At 38.7% G+C, this 21406-nt stretch overlaps 1 protein-coding gene across 1 annotated transcript in view; it reads right to left on the minus strand.

Annotated features, from left to right (window-relative positions):
• Positions 1-3062: 3062 nt before the first annotated feature.
• PTH2R (parathyroid hormone 2 receptor) overlaps positions 3063-21406 on the minus strand; it is a 104264-nt gene continuing 85920 nt past the window's right edge. The window contains exons 10-13 of the mRNA XM_060151316.1: positions 9784-9878; positions 6771-6909; positions 4686-4727; positions 3063-3603 (exon numbers count right to left, since the gene is read on the minus strand). Coding sequence (XP_060007299.1) covers positions 3208-3603; positions 4686-4727; positions 6771-6909; positions 9784-9878 — 672 coding nt within the window. The 3' untranslated portion in view covers positions 3063-3207. The remainder of the gene's footprint in view (positions 3604-4685; positions 4728-6770; positions 6910-9783; positions 9879-21406) is intronic.

Here is a 21406-nt window from a genome sequence, read left to right on the forward strand (position 1 = left end):
ATATGTGTGTGTGTGTGTGTGTACACACACACACACACACACACACACACATACACACACAATGGAACATTACTCAGCCATAAAAAATGAATGAAATAATGCCATTTGCAGCAACATAGATGGTCCTAGAGATTATCATACTAAGTGAAGTAAAAGTCAGAGAAAGACAAATATCTTATGGTATTGCTTATATGTGGAATCTAAAAAAAATGAGACAAATGAACTTATTTACAAAACAGAAATAGACTCACAGACATAGAAAGCAAACTTATGGTTACCAAAGGGGAAAGTGGTGGAGGGATAAATTAGGAATTTGGGATTAACAGATACAGGCTACTACATATAAAATAGATAAACAACAAGGACCTACTGTATAACACAGGGAGCTATATTCAACATCTTGCAATGACCTATAATGGAAAAGAATCTGAAAATATATATACACATATATATGTATATGTATAACTGAATCACTTTGCTGCACACCTGAAATATTGTAAATCAACCACACTTTAATAAAAGAATAAAAATTACAAAAAAAGAGTACTAGTTTAATGGCAATCCTTGATAAGTGCTCAATATTTTACTTGATAAAATCAATGCACAGGTATAACTTACAGTCCTAGCTGTCTAATTGGATGCAAACATTATCAAAACCTAGAAGAAAAAATGTGTGTGCACAGTTGAGATAAAGACTCCTAGCAACTGAGGGGTTGTTTGTTCCTTGAAGGAGTAGATTACGCCTTACTTTTTGTTATGTCCCTAGCACATAGCATAGTATCTGTCACATAATAGGCTCTAAGTAAATGTTCACTCAATTTGTGAATGACTAAACTTTGAGTCACTTGGTGACTCACTTAAACTTTGGTGAGTCTGAGGGCTTTATTCTTACTTGTTATTGTAAAGAAATAGTGGTCTAGCCTTGGAATTTGGGGGTGGCTTAGAATGTTCTCCATATTATCAAAATATATATATTCTTATAATTATTATGTTGCAATGACCAATGAGTCCTTTTATAATACAATGGGGCAAAATGAAATTTAAACAGTAAACAACCTAAACCAAGTATCAATATTTGTATGGAATTTTTATTTTACAAAGTGCTTTCAATATGTGATTTCTCTTATCACCTGAACATTTCTCTAAGGTAGTCAGATATCTTCATTTTAAAGATAGAGAACTTGAACTACAAAGAAAAGTAAGTGAGTTATAAAGCCTTGCACAAAAGTAGCAATGGAACTGAACTTAATCTCTGGCTCAGCCCATGATGGTTCTCCTAACAGGGAGGTAGCATTAATATGTGACAATATACTAATGATCTATAATGGGAAAGAATCTGAAAATATATATACACATATATATGTATATGTATAACTGAATCACTTTGCTGCACACCTGAAACATTGTAAATCAACCACACTTTAATAAAAGAATAAAAATTACAAAAAAAAGAGTACTAGTTCAATGACAATCCTTGGTAAGTACTCGATATTTTACTTGATAAAATCAATGCACAGGTATAACTTACAGTCCTAGCTGTCTAATTGGATGCAAACATTATCAAAACCTGTGCATTCAATATAGCATTGAATCAAATGAATTAAGTATGCACCATGGCACCTTCGTAAACAGGATGGGAAGGAAATGACCTCTGTCTGTCACAGGGGAGGAAGGAAAGAATGAACATGGGAGAAAAGTGCAATAGTTTTCAAGAGGGCATGCAGACATCAGAGTACCTTTTTCATCATAACACTATTTGTATATTTAAACCATTCAGCAAAGTAAGATGGACCAGCTTGACCTGTGTCATTTCACCTAAAAACACATTACTCTGTGATGTTTTCATTTCCTATGTGTATTTGGCTCTCCCATTAGAGTGGAAACTTCATGAGGGTCAGAGGCTAGACCATACTACAGTAAGAGTTCCTAAAGCATTCTCTACCCAGAAGGAATTCATTTATTTTTTTGTGAATGGGCAATATATACATTGGCAACAGTATGCATATGGCTAAGAACATGGGACTTAAAGTCAGATCTGTGTCTGAAACCGTGTTCTCTCAATCACTAGCTGTGTGACTTTGGGCAAGTCATTCCACCTCTGTGTCACGCTGTTATCTGTAAAAAGGGGGACGGTGATAAGACTTACTCCATAACTTTGTGGTGAGGATTAAATAACTTAATGCTTGTAAAAACCTAGCAGGATGCTGGGTACCTAACATGCACTCAGTAAATGTTTCAATACTGCAATACACTGAAATTTCAAGCTCAGTGAAGTTCTGGGGCTACATGCTGATCTCTGTAGATGTGGAGAAGAGACATTTGGTTGATTCCCAAAAACAAAGGTAGGTGCTAAGAGAACATTTAAAAAAGTGACCCAAAATATATTTTTAAAACAAACTTTTAATTTATCCCACATGCCATCTGGAATAGAGTAACAGAACAAAGAAAAAAAACATAGAAGCAGTGTGACTATCACTATAAATGATTGTAAACAATATCAGCTTGCAGACACAAGCTCACTGACTAAGAAAACCTTGTGACATGTCAAGGTTTACAAAAGAGTGAAGACTTGAGATTTGGCTGGTCACAGAGGGGACATTCAAAAAGAGGAATATGTGCAGTATTCTTTTTTGAGTAATTTTCCTTATTCCCAGAAACAAGTTTCTCACACAGTTATTATTTTAACAAAGTCCAGCCAGCTTATTTTCCAGTGTGTACTTGTTCCGAGATCTTTAATCTTTCAACGTATTTTCAGATCCTAATTGCTCCAATGAACAGGCTAAATGAATGCAATGATAGAGGTCCCTTAAAGTGAGAAAGAGAATACTAATTTGTTAAAAAGAAAATGACACATACTAAGTGATCTCTATCATATTTCGAGTGATATTTATGAGAGAAAACTAGAGTCGAGCAACTGAAACGTTTGTTCTACCCAAAAGTAGCAGAAAAATGAACAATCACAGAGCAAGTACTACAGGTACTACACATCAATTCAGAAGAGAATGTGATGCCAAAATAAGGTAATTATTCCACTGACACTTCTCCTTTTGTGGCTTTAGTATTTACAGGAACCAATTCATAGAGCCTAAAAAGGCTATGAACACTTGAATCCTGACTGTTCAGCTCTGGGGCTCAAGCAGAGGGACGCTAGCCAAGCTCCTCTGCCACAGCCAGATGGATCAGCTCCTTCAAGACACAAATGTTTATTCACAGCGCATCCTCGGTTTCTCCTTTGCTTCCTTCAAGGTCTGGGTTAAATTCTAATGGCGTGGATGACTCCTCCATTGGAATCGCATCTCCCTGCCTCCTGTCACTTTCCTTGGTCTCTGCATGGATCAAGTGTGGCAAGCAGTCCTGCTCCGAGTTACTCCAGACGTAGCCGGGTAAAGTCACGTGGTTGTCGGGCTGCCGGCTGGCCGTCTCGGCCGCCTTGCGGGAGATGAGCACCATGCGTGTGCTGGCCGCCGTCTGCGACTGGCTGCTGGTGCTGGGCGTCACGGTAGTGAGCACGGAGCCGTATCTGTGGCCGCCGCATGGGGGCGTCCTTTTCCAGTCCACAGAGAGATTCCACCGACTCCACATCTTCTTCACCTCAGACTGAACCTAAACCGCAAGGACCATATTGTGCATCAGAAACCATCAGAGATCCTGGAACCTTGTTAGATGGATGTCTGCCTGATTTCAATGATAGTAATAATCACTAAGGTTCCACTGTGCGCCAGGGACTTTATATATACAGTTGACCCTTGAAGAACACAGGGCTGAAATCCCCTATGACTTCACAATTGGCCTTCTATATCTGGGGTTCTGCATTGGTGGATTCAACCAACCCCAGATGGTGCAGTACTGTAGTACATATTGAAATGCAGCCAATACATATATCGGACTCATGGGAGAGGAAAAGAGGACATGGGGTTGGAGGAGAAAATGGGATAAATAGTGCCAGCTAAGGCTGTGGAAGGGCATGGAAGGTACTCAGCTGGAAATGTAACTGTAACACCATCGCTTCTGCATGGGCATACTGAAGGAGGGAAATTGAGAAAAGGATTGGATGGTGAAAAGTGGGTGCTGCAAGGGCATTCGTTGTAGGGTGGGGCTCTTGTTTCCATTCTTGCTGCTGAAGATTCAATTTTGCTATTGCAACTTTCCAGAAGGGAGCTTTTTGAAAGTTCCATTGGAAGCAGTGGAAACCTGGTAAGCTGATGTCATCTAAAAGATCGGTACCATTCTTTCTCTCCAGCCAACTCCTAAATGAACTGAAATTGTCCCATCACCATCTTGTAGTTTAAAAAATGTCAAAATGTTCTAATGGATTATTCCCAGGGAAAGCTATATTTGAGTTTCTTATAGAACTTGAAATAAAATATAAGTTGAAGCATCGACTGGAATATGAAGTTCACGGTCCTTCCAAGTATCAATCTGCATTCCAGTTAAGTTGGGTTTTTGATATCAAGGGTTGCAACTGAATTGACATTGAAAAGTGCTGGAAGAGGAAGACCTTGGCTTATTTACATGAATTCTTCCTTTCTCAAAATAATTTATGATTAAAATATCTCCCTTCTCTGTGTCCACTTTGTCCTGTAACCCCTGAGGATTCTAAAGAGATTCCGGTCACATTGCGATGGCCATTTACGAGCTTACTCGGAGCTAGACCTGCAGGAGGTATGGGGTTCCTTCAAACTTACCTCTCCATTGCAGTAGCAGTAGATGATAGACACAAAGAAACCCTGGAGGAGAAAATAGAATGTTTTAATTAATTAATTTTAATTATAAAGATCACAGCACTAAAGTATCTTGTGCCACAATGCGTAAGTTGAAAAACTGGGTTCTTTTTTAATGATTCCTCCAGAAAATTATGCAAATTATCTCTCCTAATATTTCGAAATCCTTAAATATACATGAAATTTGTCTGAGATCTTTCCTTGGTATGAACTGAACCAAATAACTAAATAAAACACGAACTGGTTTTTGTTACATTCGTTTCATGTGTTGCCACCCCAGGGCCACAGAACATCCCCCAGTCAGTAAGTGAAATTTTTACACTGTGAATGCTGGAAACTACAGACATAGGGTCTTATCAGGTGAAAACACACAGAAACTTTTTTTTCACTCGTTCAAAAATATTTATTGAGTTTATACAGTGTGAAATGCTCAGCATGACAGGGATAAACAACTTAATCAAGACAGACAAAGTCCCTGTTCTCTTAGGGCTTACATCCTAGTAGGAAATACAGATGGATAAAATATAAACAAATTGGGGCTTCCCTGGTGGAGCAGTGGTTGGGAGTCTGCCTGCTAATGCAGGGGACACGGGTTCGAGCCCTGGTCTGGGAGGATCTCACATGCCGCAGAGCAACTAGGCCTGTGAGCCACAACTACTGAGCCTGCGCGTCTGGAGCCTGTGCTCGGCAACAAGAGAGGCCGTGATAGTGAGAGGCCCATGCACCGCGATGAAGAGTGGCCCCTGCTTGCCACAACTAGAGAAAGCCCTCGCACAGAAACGAAGACCCAACACAGTAAAAATAAATGAATTAATTAAAATATAAACAAAAAGCCACAGGAGAAAAATGTAAGATGATAAGATAAAGGCCATGCAGGCAAAACGAGTGGTACTGAAAAAGAAGATGGAGAAGATCTATCAAAGGGGGAACTCAATGAAGACCTCCCTGAGGGGGAGACATTTAAGCTGGTTTGAGTGAGAAGAAGCAGCCAGGCCATGTGAATATTAGAGGGAAGGGCACTCCAGGCAAAGGAAACAGCAAGTACAAACCCCTGAGGCAGAAATGAACTTGAGGTACAGAAATTGTGGAAGAGCTAGTGTGGCTCAAACTTAGTGGGCATCAGGGAGCATGGTGTGAGGTGAGGTCACAGCTGGACAGGCCCCCCGCCAGGGAGGGCTGTGCACACCAGGAAACTGCGTTTGGATTTTATTCTGACTGCAATGAGAAGCCTCTGGATATGTTCAGCAGTTCAGTGACATTATCAGATTTATTTGTTTATTTTTATTTTATTTTTTATTTTTTTGCGGTACGCGGGCCTCTCACTGTTGTGGCCTCTCCTGTTGCGGAGCATAGGCTCCGGACGCGCAGGCTCAGCGGCCATGGCTCACGGGCCCAGCCGCTCCGCGGCATGTGGATCTTCCCAGACCGGGGCACGAATCCGTGTCCCCTGCATCGGCAGGCGGACTCTCAACCACTGCGCCACCAGGGAAGCCCTATCAGATTTATTTTTAAGATTCTTCAGACTATTGTATGGAGACTAGATTGAAGGCAGGAGGTGGCAGCAAAGGAGTAGCAGGAGGAAGAGTTAGGAGGCGCCTGTAGCCTCCACGTGAGGGAAATGGTATCATGCTTTCAAATGAGATCAAATATAAGGAAGCAACCTCTTCCTCTTACTTGTCTCCCTTTCTCTTTTTTCGTCTCCCCTGCCTATCCCTTCTTTTGCTTTCATTGACTTTCCATACACACACACACACACACACACACACACACACACACACACACACACACACACAGATTCCTGCTCTGTAGGTGTCACATATTTTACAACAATGTGCTTTCTTGTCTCATAGCCCAAGCTTGTCTGTGAGAAACAGCTCCTGCTGTGGTCGGAGGTTAACCTGACTGACCGCTGCAGGACAGAAATGCACAGGTGCCAGAAAATAGCCCCTTTCCTGGCCCTTGGGAGACAGGTGCGTGAAAGCCAGAGGGAGGGGCAGAGGAAGGAAAAAAGCAAAATACAGGAATCAAATTACTAGTAGCACTCTCTACCTGAAAGGAGTTGAAAAAGAGCTCACAGTGCATCCGGATCTCCCACCCAAGCCCAGCAAAGGAGTGGGGCAGGCACACGAACACGATGTAATGCACTCCAAAGACCAGCACCAGCACCAGCGTTGATTTGGCGAGTTTCCTGGAAGAGAATGGCAAGCCTTTTAATTAGTCAATGTAGAGTGCCTTTCCATAGAGACAGCTTGCTGGAAAACATAAAGCTTATTTAGCAGAGCTACCAGGGGCTGACGTTCCCCCATCTCTTTGGATCCACGGCTTCTGCTAGTTTTTTTCCCTCTCCCTCTTCTTCCTGTCACTTCTATACTAAATCAGGTAGTTTATTCTCACTTCCCATGATTACTATCCCCTAAGTCTCTTTAATCTCATTTCCACTCTTCTTGCTTAAAGGATACTATTTTCATAAAATTGTAAAATGCCTTTTTTTTTCCTCTGTCCTAAGTCTTCTTTAACTTCTATGTTTGAGACTTAAAGAGGTACCACCTTCATCCTCAATAACTGTCTTTACTTTCACAGGCAGCATTTTGGCTTGTTCTGTTCATTTTAGAACCAACTACTCCCTTGTCTCTTCTTACACTTGGATCTTCATTTATCATTTCATATTTTCTTATGAGCTACATGTGGTCAATACCTCTTGCCTTCCCTAAATATTCTCTGTCGAATATTCTGTCTCAAATTATCTATAGTTGTAGGTTTGTTTGTTTGTTTGTTTACAAACTAAGCAATGTGACCTTTATTTCCTTTAACTGCTTCTTCATACACATTTTCTTGTGTATTTAGAGGAATCCCAGTTTCCAATATAATGGATTGACTTTAACATGGCCCCTAATGATTCCCAACCTTCTGGTATTTACATCCTTGTTAATCCTCTCTGCTTGAGTGTGGGCAGGACTTGGGACTTACTTCTAACCAATCAGTTATGGCCAAGATGGTGGGATGCCGCTTCTGTGACTATGTTGTCCGAGAGTGTAACATACATTTTAGTAGCAGACTCTCTCCCTTGTTTGATTCAGTGAAGCAAGTTGTGAGCTGCTCTACTGAGAGGCCCATGTGGCAAGGAGAGGTGGCATCTGACCAACCCAGCAAGAACATAAATCCTGTCAACAATCACGTGAGCTTAAGAGTGGATTTTTCCCCAGTCCAACCAACTGACATCCCAATTATATCCTTGTAAAGAGACCCAGAAGCTGAGGACCCAGCTAAGCCACGCCCAGATTTCTGACAAACAAACCATGAAATAGCCAGTGTGTTGTTTTAAAGCCACTAAGTTTGTGGTAATTCATTTTGCAGCAATAAAGAGCTAGTCTATGACGCAAGCACATCATTTTCTAGTTAGGTTTTGTTTTTTTTGCATTTTTTATCCAAGAAACAGCCAGATCAGGCTTCTTCTTTATTTCTCAAATATCCCTCTTTTTCTAAGAATCATTAATGCCCCAGTAATCTCAAATGATTATAATCTTCTTCCTTTCCTCACTAGTCTTTCTTTCAGTTTCTTTCTTCCTTTCCCCCTCCCTCCCTCTCTCCCTCTTTCCCTTTTTCTTTCTTTCTTTCTTTCTTTCTTTCTTTCTTTCTTTCCTTTCTTTCTTTCTTTCTTTCTTTCTTTCTTTCTTTCTTTTTCTTTCCTTCTCTCTCTCTCTCTCTTTCTTTCTTTCTTTCTTTCTTTCCCTACTTACTTATTATTTTTTTTTTTGCAAATAAGCTGTCTATTCTGTCTTGGTTTAAAGATAATCCACTCTGTTCTCTCCAGAGTTTCTCAAATCTCTTGAGCAACTTTCTACTGAAAGTATAATTTCACATCATTCGGATATTCTAGAAATTAGTAGCTTTTATTCAGAACTATAGAAATAAGTAGCTTTTATTCAGAATGAGAGAAATAAGTAGCCTTGATTCAGAACTAGAGAAATAATTAGCTTTCAAACACCACTGCACTTTTTCATTTTATGAAGAATGAAAGGCTACTTACATTTTCCATTTTTTATCATCCTTTGACCTTTGTCTTCACCAATGGAATGTGACATGAGACAAGCTATTCTAGTATAGCACAGACCCTTCACTGTAAACACAGGCATGATTTTAATACTACCACTTGCAGCATATTGAAAATGACTGGAGCTAGCAGCTGATGGTTTGTTCATACTGTGCATCCTATTCTAGACTTCAGTCCATCTGTATCTGTACTCTTTTCTCCCTGACAGTAAATGCTGCCTACACGGTGCACAGGAATGATTCCACAAAGGACTTAGAGAACGTTTGTGAGAGAAGATCGAAATGTTGACTATGATTTCTTCCTTTCTGTGTCTGTGATAGCATTTCATGACAATGTGAGGCAGAAAGAAATAGATTCTTGTTTGGGGATTACAAAAACTAATCCACATGCACCTGACTAGTGGTGCATATGTTCAGGTGGATAGAAGCCACTTCCAAAACGATTCAGAACTTCCAAAATGATCATTGGGAGAAATGGACACATTCTTAAGACAGTTTGATAATGATTATAAATACTTAATTTGTCCTTTTCTTCAGCAAAGACTGAATAACAGACCTCCTTCAATCAGTACATTTGAAAGTTCTTAAAAATCAATATTTGGGAGGTACCAATTTGATGGGAAGATTGGAAACAATATAGCAAATACACTTTCTTGATTTTTTTCAGTTATGACATTATTTTAAGAAGGCAAGTGAAATTGTCAGCCAAGATCATCAAGAAGAGATTACATAGTTACATAGGTTACATAGTTAATGGTAAAATCCCCGCTGCTAAGAACAGATTTTTAAAAATATACTTAGAATTTAAGCATATTGGGAAGGTTTGTTGTTATTTATATTTTCCTAAAATATATATACTTTTCTGATAAATAGCACAAGCACAGTTAAACCAAACGAAAATACACGTTCACAATTTAGTCTCTTAGAAACATTTCAGATCAACTGATATCTGTCCTTTACTCTAAATAGTAACCAAAATATTTCCTCTGATGGATGTATGTCCTGGAATTACCTGTATTGTTTTCTTGTGTCATGCCCAACCACATTCGTCTCCCAAATTTTGGTAGCCAGAACTCTAACGGTATTCAGAAACAGAATAAAATTCAGCTGAAAGAGAAGATAATATTACAAAGAATTATTAAGTTAGTCTTCAAGTTGTTTGTAAAAATTTACATAAATTGCACCTCTTTGTATTCAAAGACTGAACATTACCCATTCTGTAAATGTGAATGAGGAAATCTGAGGTAAGATATTGGAAAGATAGGGATTCTGGATTTGCCCTCATGAAAACACAGATAAAAGTTCAACAGCACTAGAAACTAGAAATACCAGAGGATAATCTGCCAGAATCCATGGGGAATTTCCAAACCAAAGTTTAGATGAACTTCTGTGGCAGACTTGCTGGATAAAGGATAATAGTTATTATACAAATGTAATTGACAGCCCTTTTTGAAATGAATTCCCAGCTTCTGTATCTATTTTAGGGAGAAGAATAATAGGGTTGCTTTGGGGATGATGTCTCTATTATGATGTATGAAAAGCACTGGGTGAAGTATACAAGGTTAAAAAAAAAAGCCAGGTAAGATGCTGTATAAGAAATAGTCTCAGTGTAGGCAATTAAATTGAGGTGTGGGAACCACCAGACAATCACATTCTGGCTTTAAAAAGGGGGAGGGAGGGCGTCCCTGGTGGCACAGTGGTTGAGAGTCCGCCTGCCGATGCAGGGGACACAGGTTTGTGCCCCGGTCCGGGAGGATCCCACATGCTGTGGAGCGGCTAGGCCCGTGAGCCATGGCCGCTGAGCCTGCGCATCCGGAGCCTGTGCTCCGCAACGGGAGAGGCCACAACAGTGAGAGGCCCGCGTACCACAAACAAAAAAAAAAAAACAAAAAAAAAGGTGGGGGGAGGGAAGGGAAAGTATTGGTGGGATAAGACATTTTATGTCCAAGGGCCTCAAGGATCAGTGAAGAGGTCCAAAATGAAGAGGAAGAAAAGATCTCCAGGTCAGGGGTCATAAGGAGGTAGAAGCCCGAACCCCTTGGGTCCCTTAATTCAGGGAGATGTCTACAGTCCAGGAAGCGCTAGTACTTAGGAATAATGGAATTGTGGATTGCCAAGAGTGGCTTTCTGTTAATGCCAGAGCAACAGCTAGAAGAGAGGACCCATCAACTCTGCATTCCTGGGGATAAATTATCCCGCAGAGTCTCCAATCATTTCTGGAATTTGGAGAATTTTGGTATTGGGTGATTCATGTACCCCACTGCCCAAACTAGTTGATTATCTGTATCAGCCCTTAATTCCAACCACCTTCTTGGCCATCCTACCACTGACTACCCCATAGGCAACTCTCACCAATTTCACAGCCTCCTACAAGAACTGGGGGCTGGCTTTTCAATAAGTGGTGCTGGGAAAACTAGACAGCTACATGTAAAAGAATGAAATTAGAACACTCCCTAACACCATACACAAAAATAAACCCAAAATGGATTAAAGACCTAAATGCAATGCCAGACACTAAAAAACTCTTAGAGGAAAACATAGGCAGAACACTCTATGACATAAATCACAGCAAGATCCTTTTTGACCCACCTCCTAGAGAAATGGAAATAAAAACCAAAATAAACAAATGAGACCTAATGAAACATAAAAGCTTTTGCACAGCAAAGGAAACCATAAATAAGATGAAAAGACTACCCTCAGAATCAGAAAAAATATTTGCAAACAAAGCAACTGACAAAGGATTAACCTCCAAAATATACAAGTAGCTCATGCAGCTCAATATCAGAAAAACAAACAACCCAATCCAAAAATGGGCAGAAGACCTAAATAGACATTTCTCCAAAGAAGATATACAGATTGCCAACAAACACATGAAAGGATGCTCAACATCATTAATTAGAGAAATGCAAATCAAAACTACAATGAGATATCATCTCACACCAGTCGGAATGGCCATCATCACAAAATCTACAAACAATAAATGCTGGAGAGGGTGTGGAGAAAAGGGAACTCTCTTGTACTGTTGGTAGGAATGTAAATTGATACAGCCACTATGGAGAACAGTATGGAGGTTACTTAAAAAACTAAAAATAGAGCTACCATATGACCCAGCAATCCCACTATTGGGCATATACCCTGAGAAAACCATAATTCAAAAAGAGTCATGTACCACAATGTTCATTGCAGCACTATATACAATAGCCAGCACATGGAAGCAACCTAAGTGTCCATCAACAGATGAATGGATAAAGAAGATGTGGCACATATATATAATGGAATATAACTCAGCCATAAAAAGAAACGAAATTGAGTTGTTTGTAGCGAGGTGGATGGACCTAGAGACTGTCATACAGAGTGAAGTAAGTCAGAAAGGGAAATACAAATACCGTATGCTAACACATATATGCGGAATCTAAAAAGAAAAAAAGAAAATGGTTCTGACGAACATAGAGGCAGGACAGGAATAAAGACGCAGACATAGAGAATGGACTTGAGGACACGGGGAGGGGGAAGGGTAAGCTGGGACGAAGTGAGAGAGTGGCACTGACATATATACACTACCAGATGTAAAACAGATAGCTAGTGGGAAGCAGCCGCATAGCACAGGGAGATCAGCTCGGTGCTTTGTAACCACCTAGAGGGGTAGATAGGGAGGGTGGGAAGGAGACGCAAGAGAGAGGGGATATGGGGATATATGTATATATATATATAGCTGATTCAGTTTATTAAACAGCAGAAACTAACACAAAAATATAAAGCAATTATACTCCAATAAAGACTAAAAAAAAAAAAAGAACTGGGGGCTGGGTCTTGAGCCCCATACCCTAGGGGAAGGACAGAGCTGTGCTGTGAAATTGTGGAAGAAGGATGTTTTCAGGTTAATAAGAGCTACTAGTTATTGAACACTGCCTAGTGTAAACGCTCACATAAATATGATACAGGAATTTTTATTATGCCTATTCATTATGAATGAAGAAACTCTAGCTCAAAGAGATTAATTGATTTGACCTAGACTACCCAGCTATCAGCTGGAATTTGAACCAGGCCTATGTGAGTCTGTATTGTGAATTCTTAACCACTACCTTTATTTTTTAATTAAATTTAACTTTTTATTTATTGAGGTAACATTAGTTTATAACATTGTATGTTTCATGTGTACAACATTTAGACTTCTGTATATACTACAGCGTGCTCACTACCAAAAGGTAGTTTCTATCCATCCCCTTTACCCATTTCGTCCTCCCCACACCTTTCCCTTCTGGTAAACACTACTGTGTTCTCTATATCTAGGTGTTTGTTTTTATTTGGTTTGTTCATTTATTTTGTTTTGGGGAGATATTGTTTTTGTTTTTATATTCCACATGTAAGTGAAATCATACAATATTTGTCTTTCTGATTTATTTCAGTTAGCATAATACCCTCAAGGTCCATCAGTGTTGTCACAAATGGCAAGATTTCTTCTTTTTATGGCTGAGTAGTATTTCATTGTGTCTGAATAGATAGATAGATAGATAGATAGATAGATAGATAGATAGACAGATAGATAGATACAGATATAGATATATAGATACAGATATAGATATGGATATCATATCTTCTATACCCATTCAATGGGCACTTAGGTTATCTCCATATCTTGGCTATTGCAAAAAGTGCTGTGATGAGGCACTTAGGTTATCTCCATATCTTGGCTATTGTAAAAAGTGCTGTGATGAATATAGGGGTGCATATACTTCGAATTAGTGTCTTTGTATTCTTCATATATATACCTAGAAGTGGAATAGCTAGGTCATATGGTAGTTCTGTTCTTAATTTTCTGAGGAATCTCTATATTGTTTTCCATAATAGCTACACCAATTCACATTCCCACCAACAATATGTAGAGTTCTCTTTTCTCCACATCCTCTCCAACACCCGTTATTTCTCATTTTTCTTGATAATAGCCATTCCAATGGGCATGGAATGATATCTCATTGTGGTTTTTTTTTTTTTTTTTTTTTGCTGTACGCGGGCCTCTCATTGTTGTGGCCTCCCCCGTTGTGGAGCACAGGCTCCGGACGCGCAGGCTCAGCGGCCATGGCTCACGGGCCCAGCCGCTCCGCGGCATGTGGGATCTTCCCGGACCGGGGCACGAACCCGTGTCCCCTGCATCGGCAGGCAGACTCTCAACCACTGCGCCACCAGGGAAGCCCTCTCATTGTGGTTTTAATTTGCATTTACCAAATAATTAGTGATATTCAACATCTTTTTGTGTGCTCGTTTGCCATCTGTATGTCTATTCAGCTCCTCTACCCAACTTTTGTTGTTGAGTTGTGCAAGTTCTTTATATATTGTGGATATTAATCTCATTATTGGGTACAAGATTTGCAAATATCTTCTCCCATTTGGTAGGTTGTCTTTTTTATTGTTGATAGTTTCCTTTGCTATACAGAAGCTTTTTAGTTTGCTGTAGTCCCATTTGTTTATTTTTGCTTTTGTTTCCCTTGCCTGAGGACACATATTCAGAAAGATATTACTAAGACCAATGCCAAAGAGTATGTTGCATATGTTTTCTTCTAGGAGTTTGTGGTTTCAGGTCTTACATTTAAGTCTAATCCATTTCGAGTTGATTTTTGTGTGTTGTGTGAGATAGTGGTCCACTTTCATTCTTTGGCATGTGGCTGTTCAGTTTGCCCAACACCATTTATTGAAGGGACCATCCTTTCTCCATTGTATATTCTTTGCCCCTTTGTTTTAAATTAATTGTCCATATATGTGTGGTTTTATTTCTGGTCTCTCAATTCTGTTCCATTTATCTGTGTGACTCTTTTTCTGCCAATACCATGCTGTTTTGATTACTATAGCTTTGTAATACAGTTTGAAATCAGGGAGTGTGACATCACCAGCTTTGTTCTTTTCTCTTGGGATTTCTTTGGTTATTCAGGGGTCTTTTGTTGCTCTATACAAATATTTGGATTTTTATATTCTAGTTCTTTGAACAATGTCCTTGGGATTTTGATGGGTATTGCACTGAATATGTATATTGCTTTAGGTAATGTAGACATTTTAACAATGTTACTTCTTCCAATCCATGAGCATAGAACATCTTTCCATTTCTTTGCATAGCCTTCAGTTTCTTTCAGGCTGTCTTATAGTTTTCAGTGTACATGTTTTTCACCTCGTTGGTTAAATTTATTCCTAGGTATTTTATTCTTTTTGTTGCAATTGTAAATGGGATTGTTTTCTTAATTTCTCTTTCTGCTAGTCCATTGTTAGTGTATAGAAATGCAACAGATTTTTGTATGTTGATTTGTATCCTGCAACTGTACTGAATTTGTTTATTAGTTCTAACAGGGTTTTTTGTGGAGTCTTCATGGGGTTTTATATATAAAATCATGTCATCTGCAAGTAGCATCAGTTTGACTTCTTCCTTTTTAATTTGGATGCCTTTTATTTCTTTTTCTTGCCTAATTCCTCTGACTAGGACTTCCAATACTATGTTGAATAAAAGTGGTAAGAGTGAGCATCCTTGTCTTGTTCCTGATCTTAGATAGCTTCCAGTTCTTCCCTGTTGAATGTGTTAGCTGGGATTATGATATTGTCATATATGGTCTTTATTATGTTGAGGTATGTTCCTTTTATACTTATTTTATTGAGAATTTTTACCATAAATGGGTGTTGAATCTTATCAGTTGCTTTTTCTGCATCTACTGAGATGATCATATGATTTTTATCTTTTATTTTGTTAATGTGGTGTATCATGACTGATTTGCAGCCATCGAATCATCCTTGAATCCCTGGAATAAATCTCGCTTGATTATAAGATATGATAATCTTAATGTACTATTGCATTCAGCTTGCTAATACTTTGTTGAGGATTTTTGCATCTAGGTTCATCAAAGATATTGGCGTATAAGTTTTGTTTTTGTGTGTTGTCCTTGGTGTCAGGGTAATGTTGTCCTCATAAAATGAGTTAGAAAGCATTCTCTCCTCTTCAATATTTTGGAAGAGCTTGAGAAGGATAGGTAATAAATCTTCTGAGTGTTCGCTAGATTTCACCTGTGAAACCGTCTGGTTCTGGACTTTTGATTTTGGGGAGGTTTTGATTACTGTTCCAATATCCTTAATAGTGATCAGTCTATTACAATTTTTCTATTTATTCATGATTCAGCCTTGGAAGGTTGTATAATTCTAAAAATTTGTCCATTTATTCTATATTGTCCAATTTGTTGGCATATACCTGTTCATAATATTCTATTTTAATCCTTTGCATTTCTGTGATATCCATTATTATTTCTTCTCTTTCATTTGTGATTTTATTTATCAGAGCCTTCTCTCTTTTTCTAAGTGAATCTAGCTAAAGATTTGTTAATTTTTTTAAACATTTTCAAAGAAACAGCTCTTAGATTCATTAATCTCTTCTATTACCTTTTTAGTTTCTATTCATTTCTTTCCACTCTAATGTTTAGTATCTCCTTCCTTCAGCTGAATTTGGGCTTCATTTGTTTTTCTTTTCTAGTTCTTTTAGGTGTAAAGTTAGATTGTTTATATGAGATTTTTCTTCTTTCTTGAGGTAGGCCTGTATTGCTATAAACGTCCCTCTTTGTACCTCTTTTGCTGCATCTCATGGATTTTGGCATGTTGTATTTTCACTTTCATTTATCTTAAGGTATTTTTAAATTTCTACTTTGATTTCTTCTTTGACTCAATATTTGTTCAGTTGCATGCTGTTTAGTCTCCACATATTTAAGATTTTTCCAGCTTTCTTCTTGTAGTTGATTTCTAGTTTCATCAGAAAAGATGCTGTTATTTTTTTCAATCTTCTTAAATTTATTGACACTGGTTTGGGTCCCAACTTTTGGTCTGTCCTTGAAAGTGTTCCATGTGCACTTGAGAAGAATGTGTATTCTGCTACATTTGGGTGGAATGTTCTGTATAAATCTACTAAGTCTACCTGGTCTAATGTTTTACAGCTGCTGTTTGCTTGTTAAGTTTCTGTCTGGATGATCTATCCATTGATGTAAGTGGGGTGTTAAAGTCCCCAACTATCACTGTGTTGCTGTCACTTTTTTCCTTTTGGTCTGTTAATTTCTTTATATATTTTGGTGATCATATGTTAGGTGCATGTTGGTGTTGTCCCCTTTATCATTATATAATGTCCATCTTTGTCTTTTGTTACCTCTTTTGGCTGGAAATCTATTTTGTCTGTTATGAGTATGGCTACATCCACTTTCGCTTGGCTGCCATTTACTTGGAGTATCATCTTCCATCCCTTCACTAGAGTTTATGTTTGTCTTTAAAGCTGACATAAGTCTCCTGGAGACAGCATTTCATTGGGTCATGTTTTTTTAATCCATCCGGCCACTTTGTGTCTTTTGATTGGTGAACTGAATCCATTTTCATTTTGAGTGATTATTGATAAATGAGGACTTAGCACTGCCATTTTATCTTTTATTTTCTAGTTGCTCTGTATCTCCATTATTTCTTTTTCCTTGTGTTTCTAACTGCCATTTTAGTTTGATGGTTTTCTATGATATTTTCTCAGTTTCCTGTTTTTTCCTGTTTTCTATGATATTTTCTCAGTTTCCTGTTTCATGTCTCTGCTCTAGATTTATGCTTTCTGGTTACCATAATGGTTGTTTAAAATTCTCATAGATAAAATTGTTCTTTTTCTGCCGATAGCATCTTATCGTCATTTGACTACATGACTTCTGTACTTTCCTCTTCCATTTTTATGTTTCTGTCATCTCAAATTATCCCTTTATATGTTGTGAGTTTGTGACCAACTTGCAATAGCTATAGTTGTTTTTACTGCTTTTTTCCCCTTTAACCTCTGCGTTATTCTGACATAGAGTTGCAATTTTCTGATTCTACTGATCACCTTACTCAAAGTTTTGCACACTTTTACCTTTTCGTTTAGGAAGAACAGCTCCTTTCAACATTTCTTATGAGGCAAATCTGATACAAATGCACTCCCTCAGCTTTTGTTTGTCTGAGAAATTTTATTTCTCCTTCATATCTAAATGATAACTTTGCCAGAAAGAGTATTGCCAGAAAGAGTATTTGCCAGAAAGAGTATTTCTGGCTGATAGTTTTTATCTTTCAATATTTTGAGTACATCATTCCACTCTCTCTTGGCTTGTAGAGTTTCTGCTGAGAAATCTGCTGATAGCCTAACTGGGGTTCCTTTGTAGGTTGCCAGTCTTTTCCTCTGGCTGCCTTTAAAATTCTTTGTCATTTATTTTGACAGCTTTAATATAATGTGTTGTGGAGAAGGTTTTTTCACATTGAAGTAATTAGTTGTTCTCCCAGCTTCATGGACTTCTATATCCAGTTCCTTCCTCAGGTTTGGAAAATTCTCTGCTCTTATTTCTTTAAATAAACTTTCTCCTCCCTTCTTCCACTCTTCTCCTTCTGGGATACCCATTAACATAATGCTGCTCTTCCTAATAGAGTCAAATAGTTCTCAAAGAATGTCTTCTTTTTTTAAGATTTTAATTCTCTCTTCCTTCTGTCCGTATCATTTCTAGATTCCTATCTTCAAGCTCACTAGTCTCTCTTCCATATCATCTGCTCTATTTCCAGTGCTTTCTTCATCTCATTTATCAAGTCCTTCAGGTCCAGAATTTCTCTTTGATTCTTTCTTAGAGTTTCAGTCTCTTTGGAAAAATATTCCTTCTGTTCATCAATTTTATTCCTGAGCTTATCGAACTGCCTTCCTGTATTTTCCTTTAGTTCACTGAGTTTCTTTATGACAGCTACTTTGAATTCTCTATCAGTAAGATTGCAATATTCTGTGGCTCTAAGTTTGGTTTTTGGAGAACTGTCACTTTCTTTTTGTGATACAGTGTTACCATGGTTCTTCATTGAGCTTGATGAGTTGTTCTTCTACCAGCATATTTGAAGTAGAGGACACCTTTCTTCTTTAGGTAAAGCTTTTTAAAAAAAAAAACTTGATTCAAAAGATTCAACAGATTAGTAACTAGAGGCCTCTCTTGTCTTCCAGTAGGGGTGATATAGCACAAATTTTTGGTCACTTATCTGAGCTGCTTCTGGTTATATTTGAGCATCAGCATTTTCCACTCTCCACCACCTCTGTCAGAGGTGTCATCCATTGCCCTGGTTGTCGCTGCTTGTGCCTCTGGGGTCATTAATGCATTGCTGCTACTGGCATCACTACCTGGGACATTGGGTTGGTGGGTACTTCTGATATGTCCATGGGCTCATGCTCCACTACCCCCGGCAGGGTGGGGAGGGTAGGTAGCCAGGGTCCCAGGTGTCCTTACCATGTCCAGGGTTGTCAGGCTCATAGGCACTGCCACTGTGGATAGGGGCAGGCAGGGGGAGCCAGAGTAATAGGCATCTCCATAACTGGAAGGACAGGGTCATAGGCCCACTGTCACTGTTGCCTGGATCTCTTTGGCCAGGGGCACCACTTTGGCTGGAGGGCTGGAGTCATATGTTCTGCTTCCCCTGATATTACCAGGTTCTCTGGGGCTGCAGGCTCAGTTACCATGGCTGAGGGTCCAGGATCATAGGCACCACCTCTGCTGTTCTGCCCGGTTCTGCCTCTTCCATGTGTTTCAGCCCACCCACCTTTAGATGTGTGGGATTCTCTGATGTCCTGCTGTGTTGAGCAAAGGCACCTTTGTTGAGTTATGGATGTTTTTACTGGTTGTAGATAGAAGGGGAAAGGGCACCTTTGTTGAGTTATGGATGTTTTTACTGGTTGTAGATTGAAGGGGAAAGGCAAAGAGAGTGCCACACACTGCCATGATGCTGATGTCACTCTTAACCACTATCTTATACTTTCGTTTCAGGAGGATAAAAACATGAGAGTTGAGGATTTTCATTCATCCTCACCCACTACAACACCTGATTGATGTCCACATAATCTTTTTCAATAAGAAGGTGAGAAACTACTACTTGTCTATCACATGAGTGCTACTTTCTATATGGCCAAACTTATTTCATGCTTCATTAATTCCTCTCTCCCTAAGACTATACTCCCTGGCAATACAAATGCAGCTGGGAGTGAAAATAGTGGGGAGTGATGCTGTGTAACTACTGTGTGAAGGACCAAGTGCTAGGAGCTGAAGCTGGCAGCGCTGTGGAAGCAATGTTAGCTGGGTACTGTCATTTGCCCTTCCTTATTCCTGGAAAAAATAAAGAATTACAAATGGCTTCAGATGGGCCAACCTTAAACTCCGTCCATATTAAAATGCCCATGACCAGGGACTCTGTACTCAAGTCAGTAGACCATACTAAGTAAATACTGCAAACTCCCAGAAACTTATTAAAGAAGACACAAACCAATTAGTCCATAGGTTTTGTAACTCAAAGGACAGCAAAGTGGATTATGGAAAGAATTAAGAATTAAGAAAAATAGAACTTGCTGCCTTAAAAGATAGGTAAACAAAATACACACATACACACACACACATGCACACACACATATTGATACACGCAGTAACAGTTGAATGAATTTCCAAAAAATTATTATAAATAATTTAGGAAAGTATAGAATATAGGTTAACTAGAAACTAAGCTATTTACTACTTACTTACTATTCTAAGTGTTTTAGGTGAATTGACGCTTAGTCTTCACAGCAGCTCTATGAGATAGGCGTATTGCCCCCATTATACAAATGAGGAATCTGAGTCACAGCTTACACAAATTATGCATGATCACACAGCCAGCAAGCGGCAGAGCCCTAATTAGTCCCATGCAGCCTGGATGCATAGCATGGACTCTTAACCACTGCACCAAACTGCCCATAAAATAGAGTTAATAGCAGATTGAGATGGAGACAGAAAGTTTTTAAAGAGCAGGATGGGTTAAGAAAAGATTGTAAAGAATCTAACTTATAACCCAGTTTTAAAGTCAGTATTAGAAACCTAAACATTAGGTCTAACAGAGTAGGAAAGTGGATTTAGCAATTTAGAAGACACTCGAAGAATCTTCCCAAATGAAGGGATGAGGAACAAAGACCTCTGTGATGAGGGATAGATGCTTACATGGAGAGCATGGAATTCAGAGTCATTATGAAGATTATTTCTCTTTCTGAAGGAAGTGATAAATAGAACAAATCAATGAAGACATAAAAGAAAAAATCCTGCTCTAAAGAAAGATCCAAGTCTGCAGGAGGAAAAATGACTCTATATATGGGGAAATGGAATGAAAAAGAACAACACATTCTCGTGAGATTTTTTTAAAAATTTTAAGTGAAATATCATTCAAAGAGAAAAAAATCATTTAGAGAGTCCTTGCATATCTCAAGTAACCTTCTTGGAGGAAAAATTTTGCTTAAAGCTGTTAATAAGCCAGTAGCACATAGAATAAATTTTATGCAAGGGTGGTTTTAATAAGCCAGTAGTGCATAGAATAAATTTTATGCAAGTGTGGTTTTAAAATAATGCAAATATAAACATTAGAGTCTCTGTCAATTAAATTTTTAAAGATTTATTCAAAGTGAACCACAGATGAATTTCAAAGTCAAAATTTCAGCCATGAAACCTCTGGCTCCTCAGGCCATCTCAGAGACTGCTCCTAGAATCAGCTTTGCCTGGATCATTCGCCCTACTCCCTCCACTCTCTCACCCTTACTAGGACAGCTCATTCTCAGGATTTAAGCTGAATGTCACTTCTCAAAAGCT

The sequence above is a fragment of the Lagenorhynchus albirostris genome, chromosome 6, assembly GCF_949774975.1.
Source record: "Lagenorhynchus albirostris chromosome 6, mLagAlb1.1, whole genome shotgun sequence".
Taxonomy (NCBI): Eukaryota; Metazoa; Chordata; class Mammalia; order Artiodactyla; family Delphinidae; genus Lagenorhynchus; species Lagenorhynchus albirostris.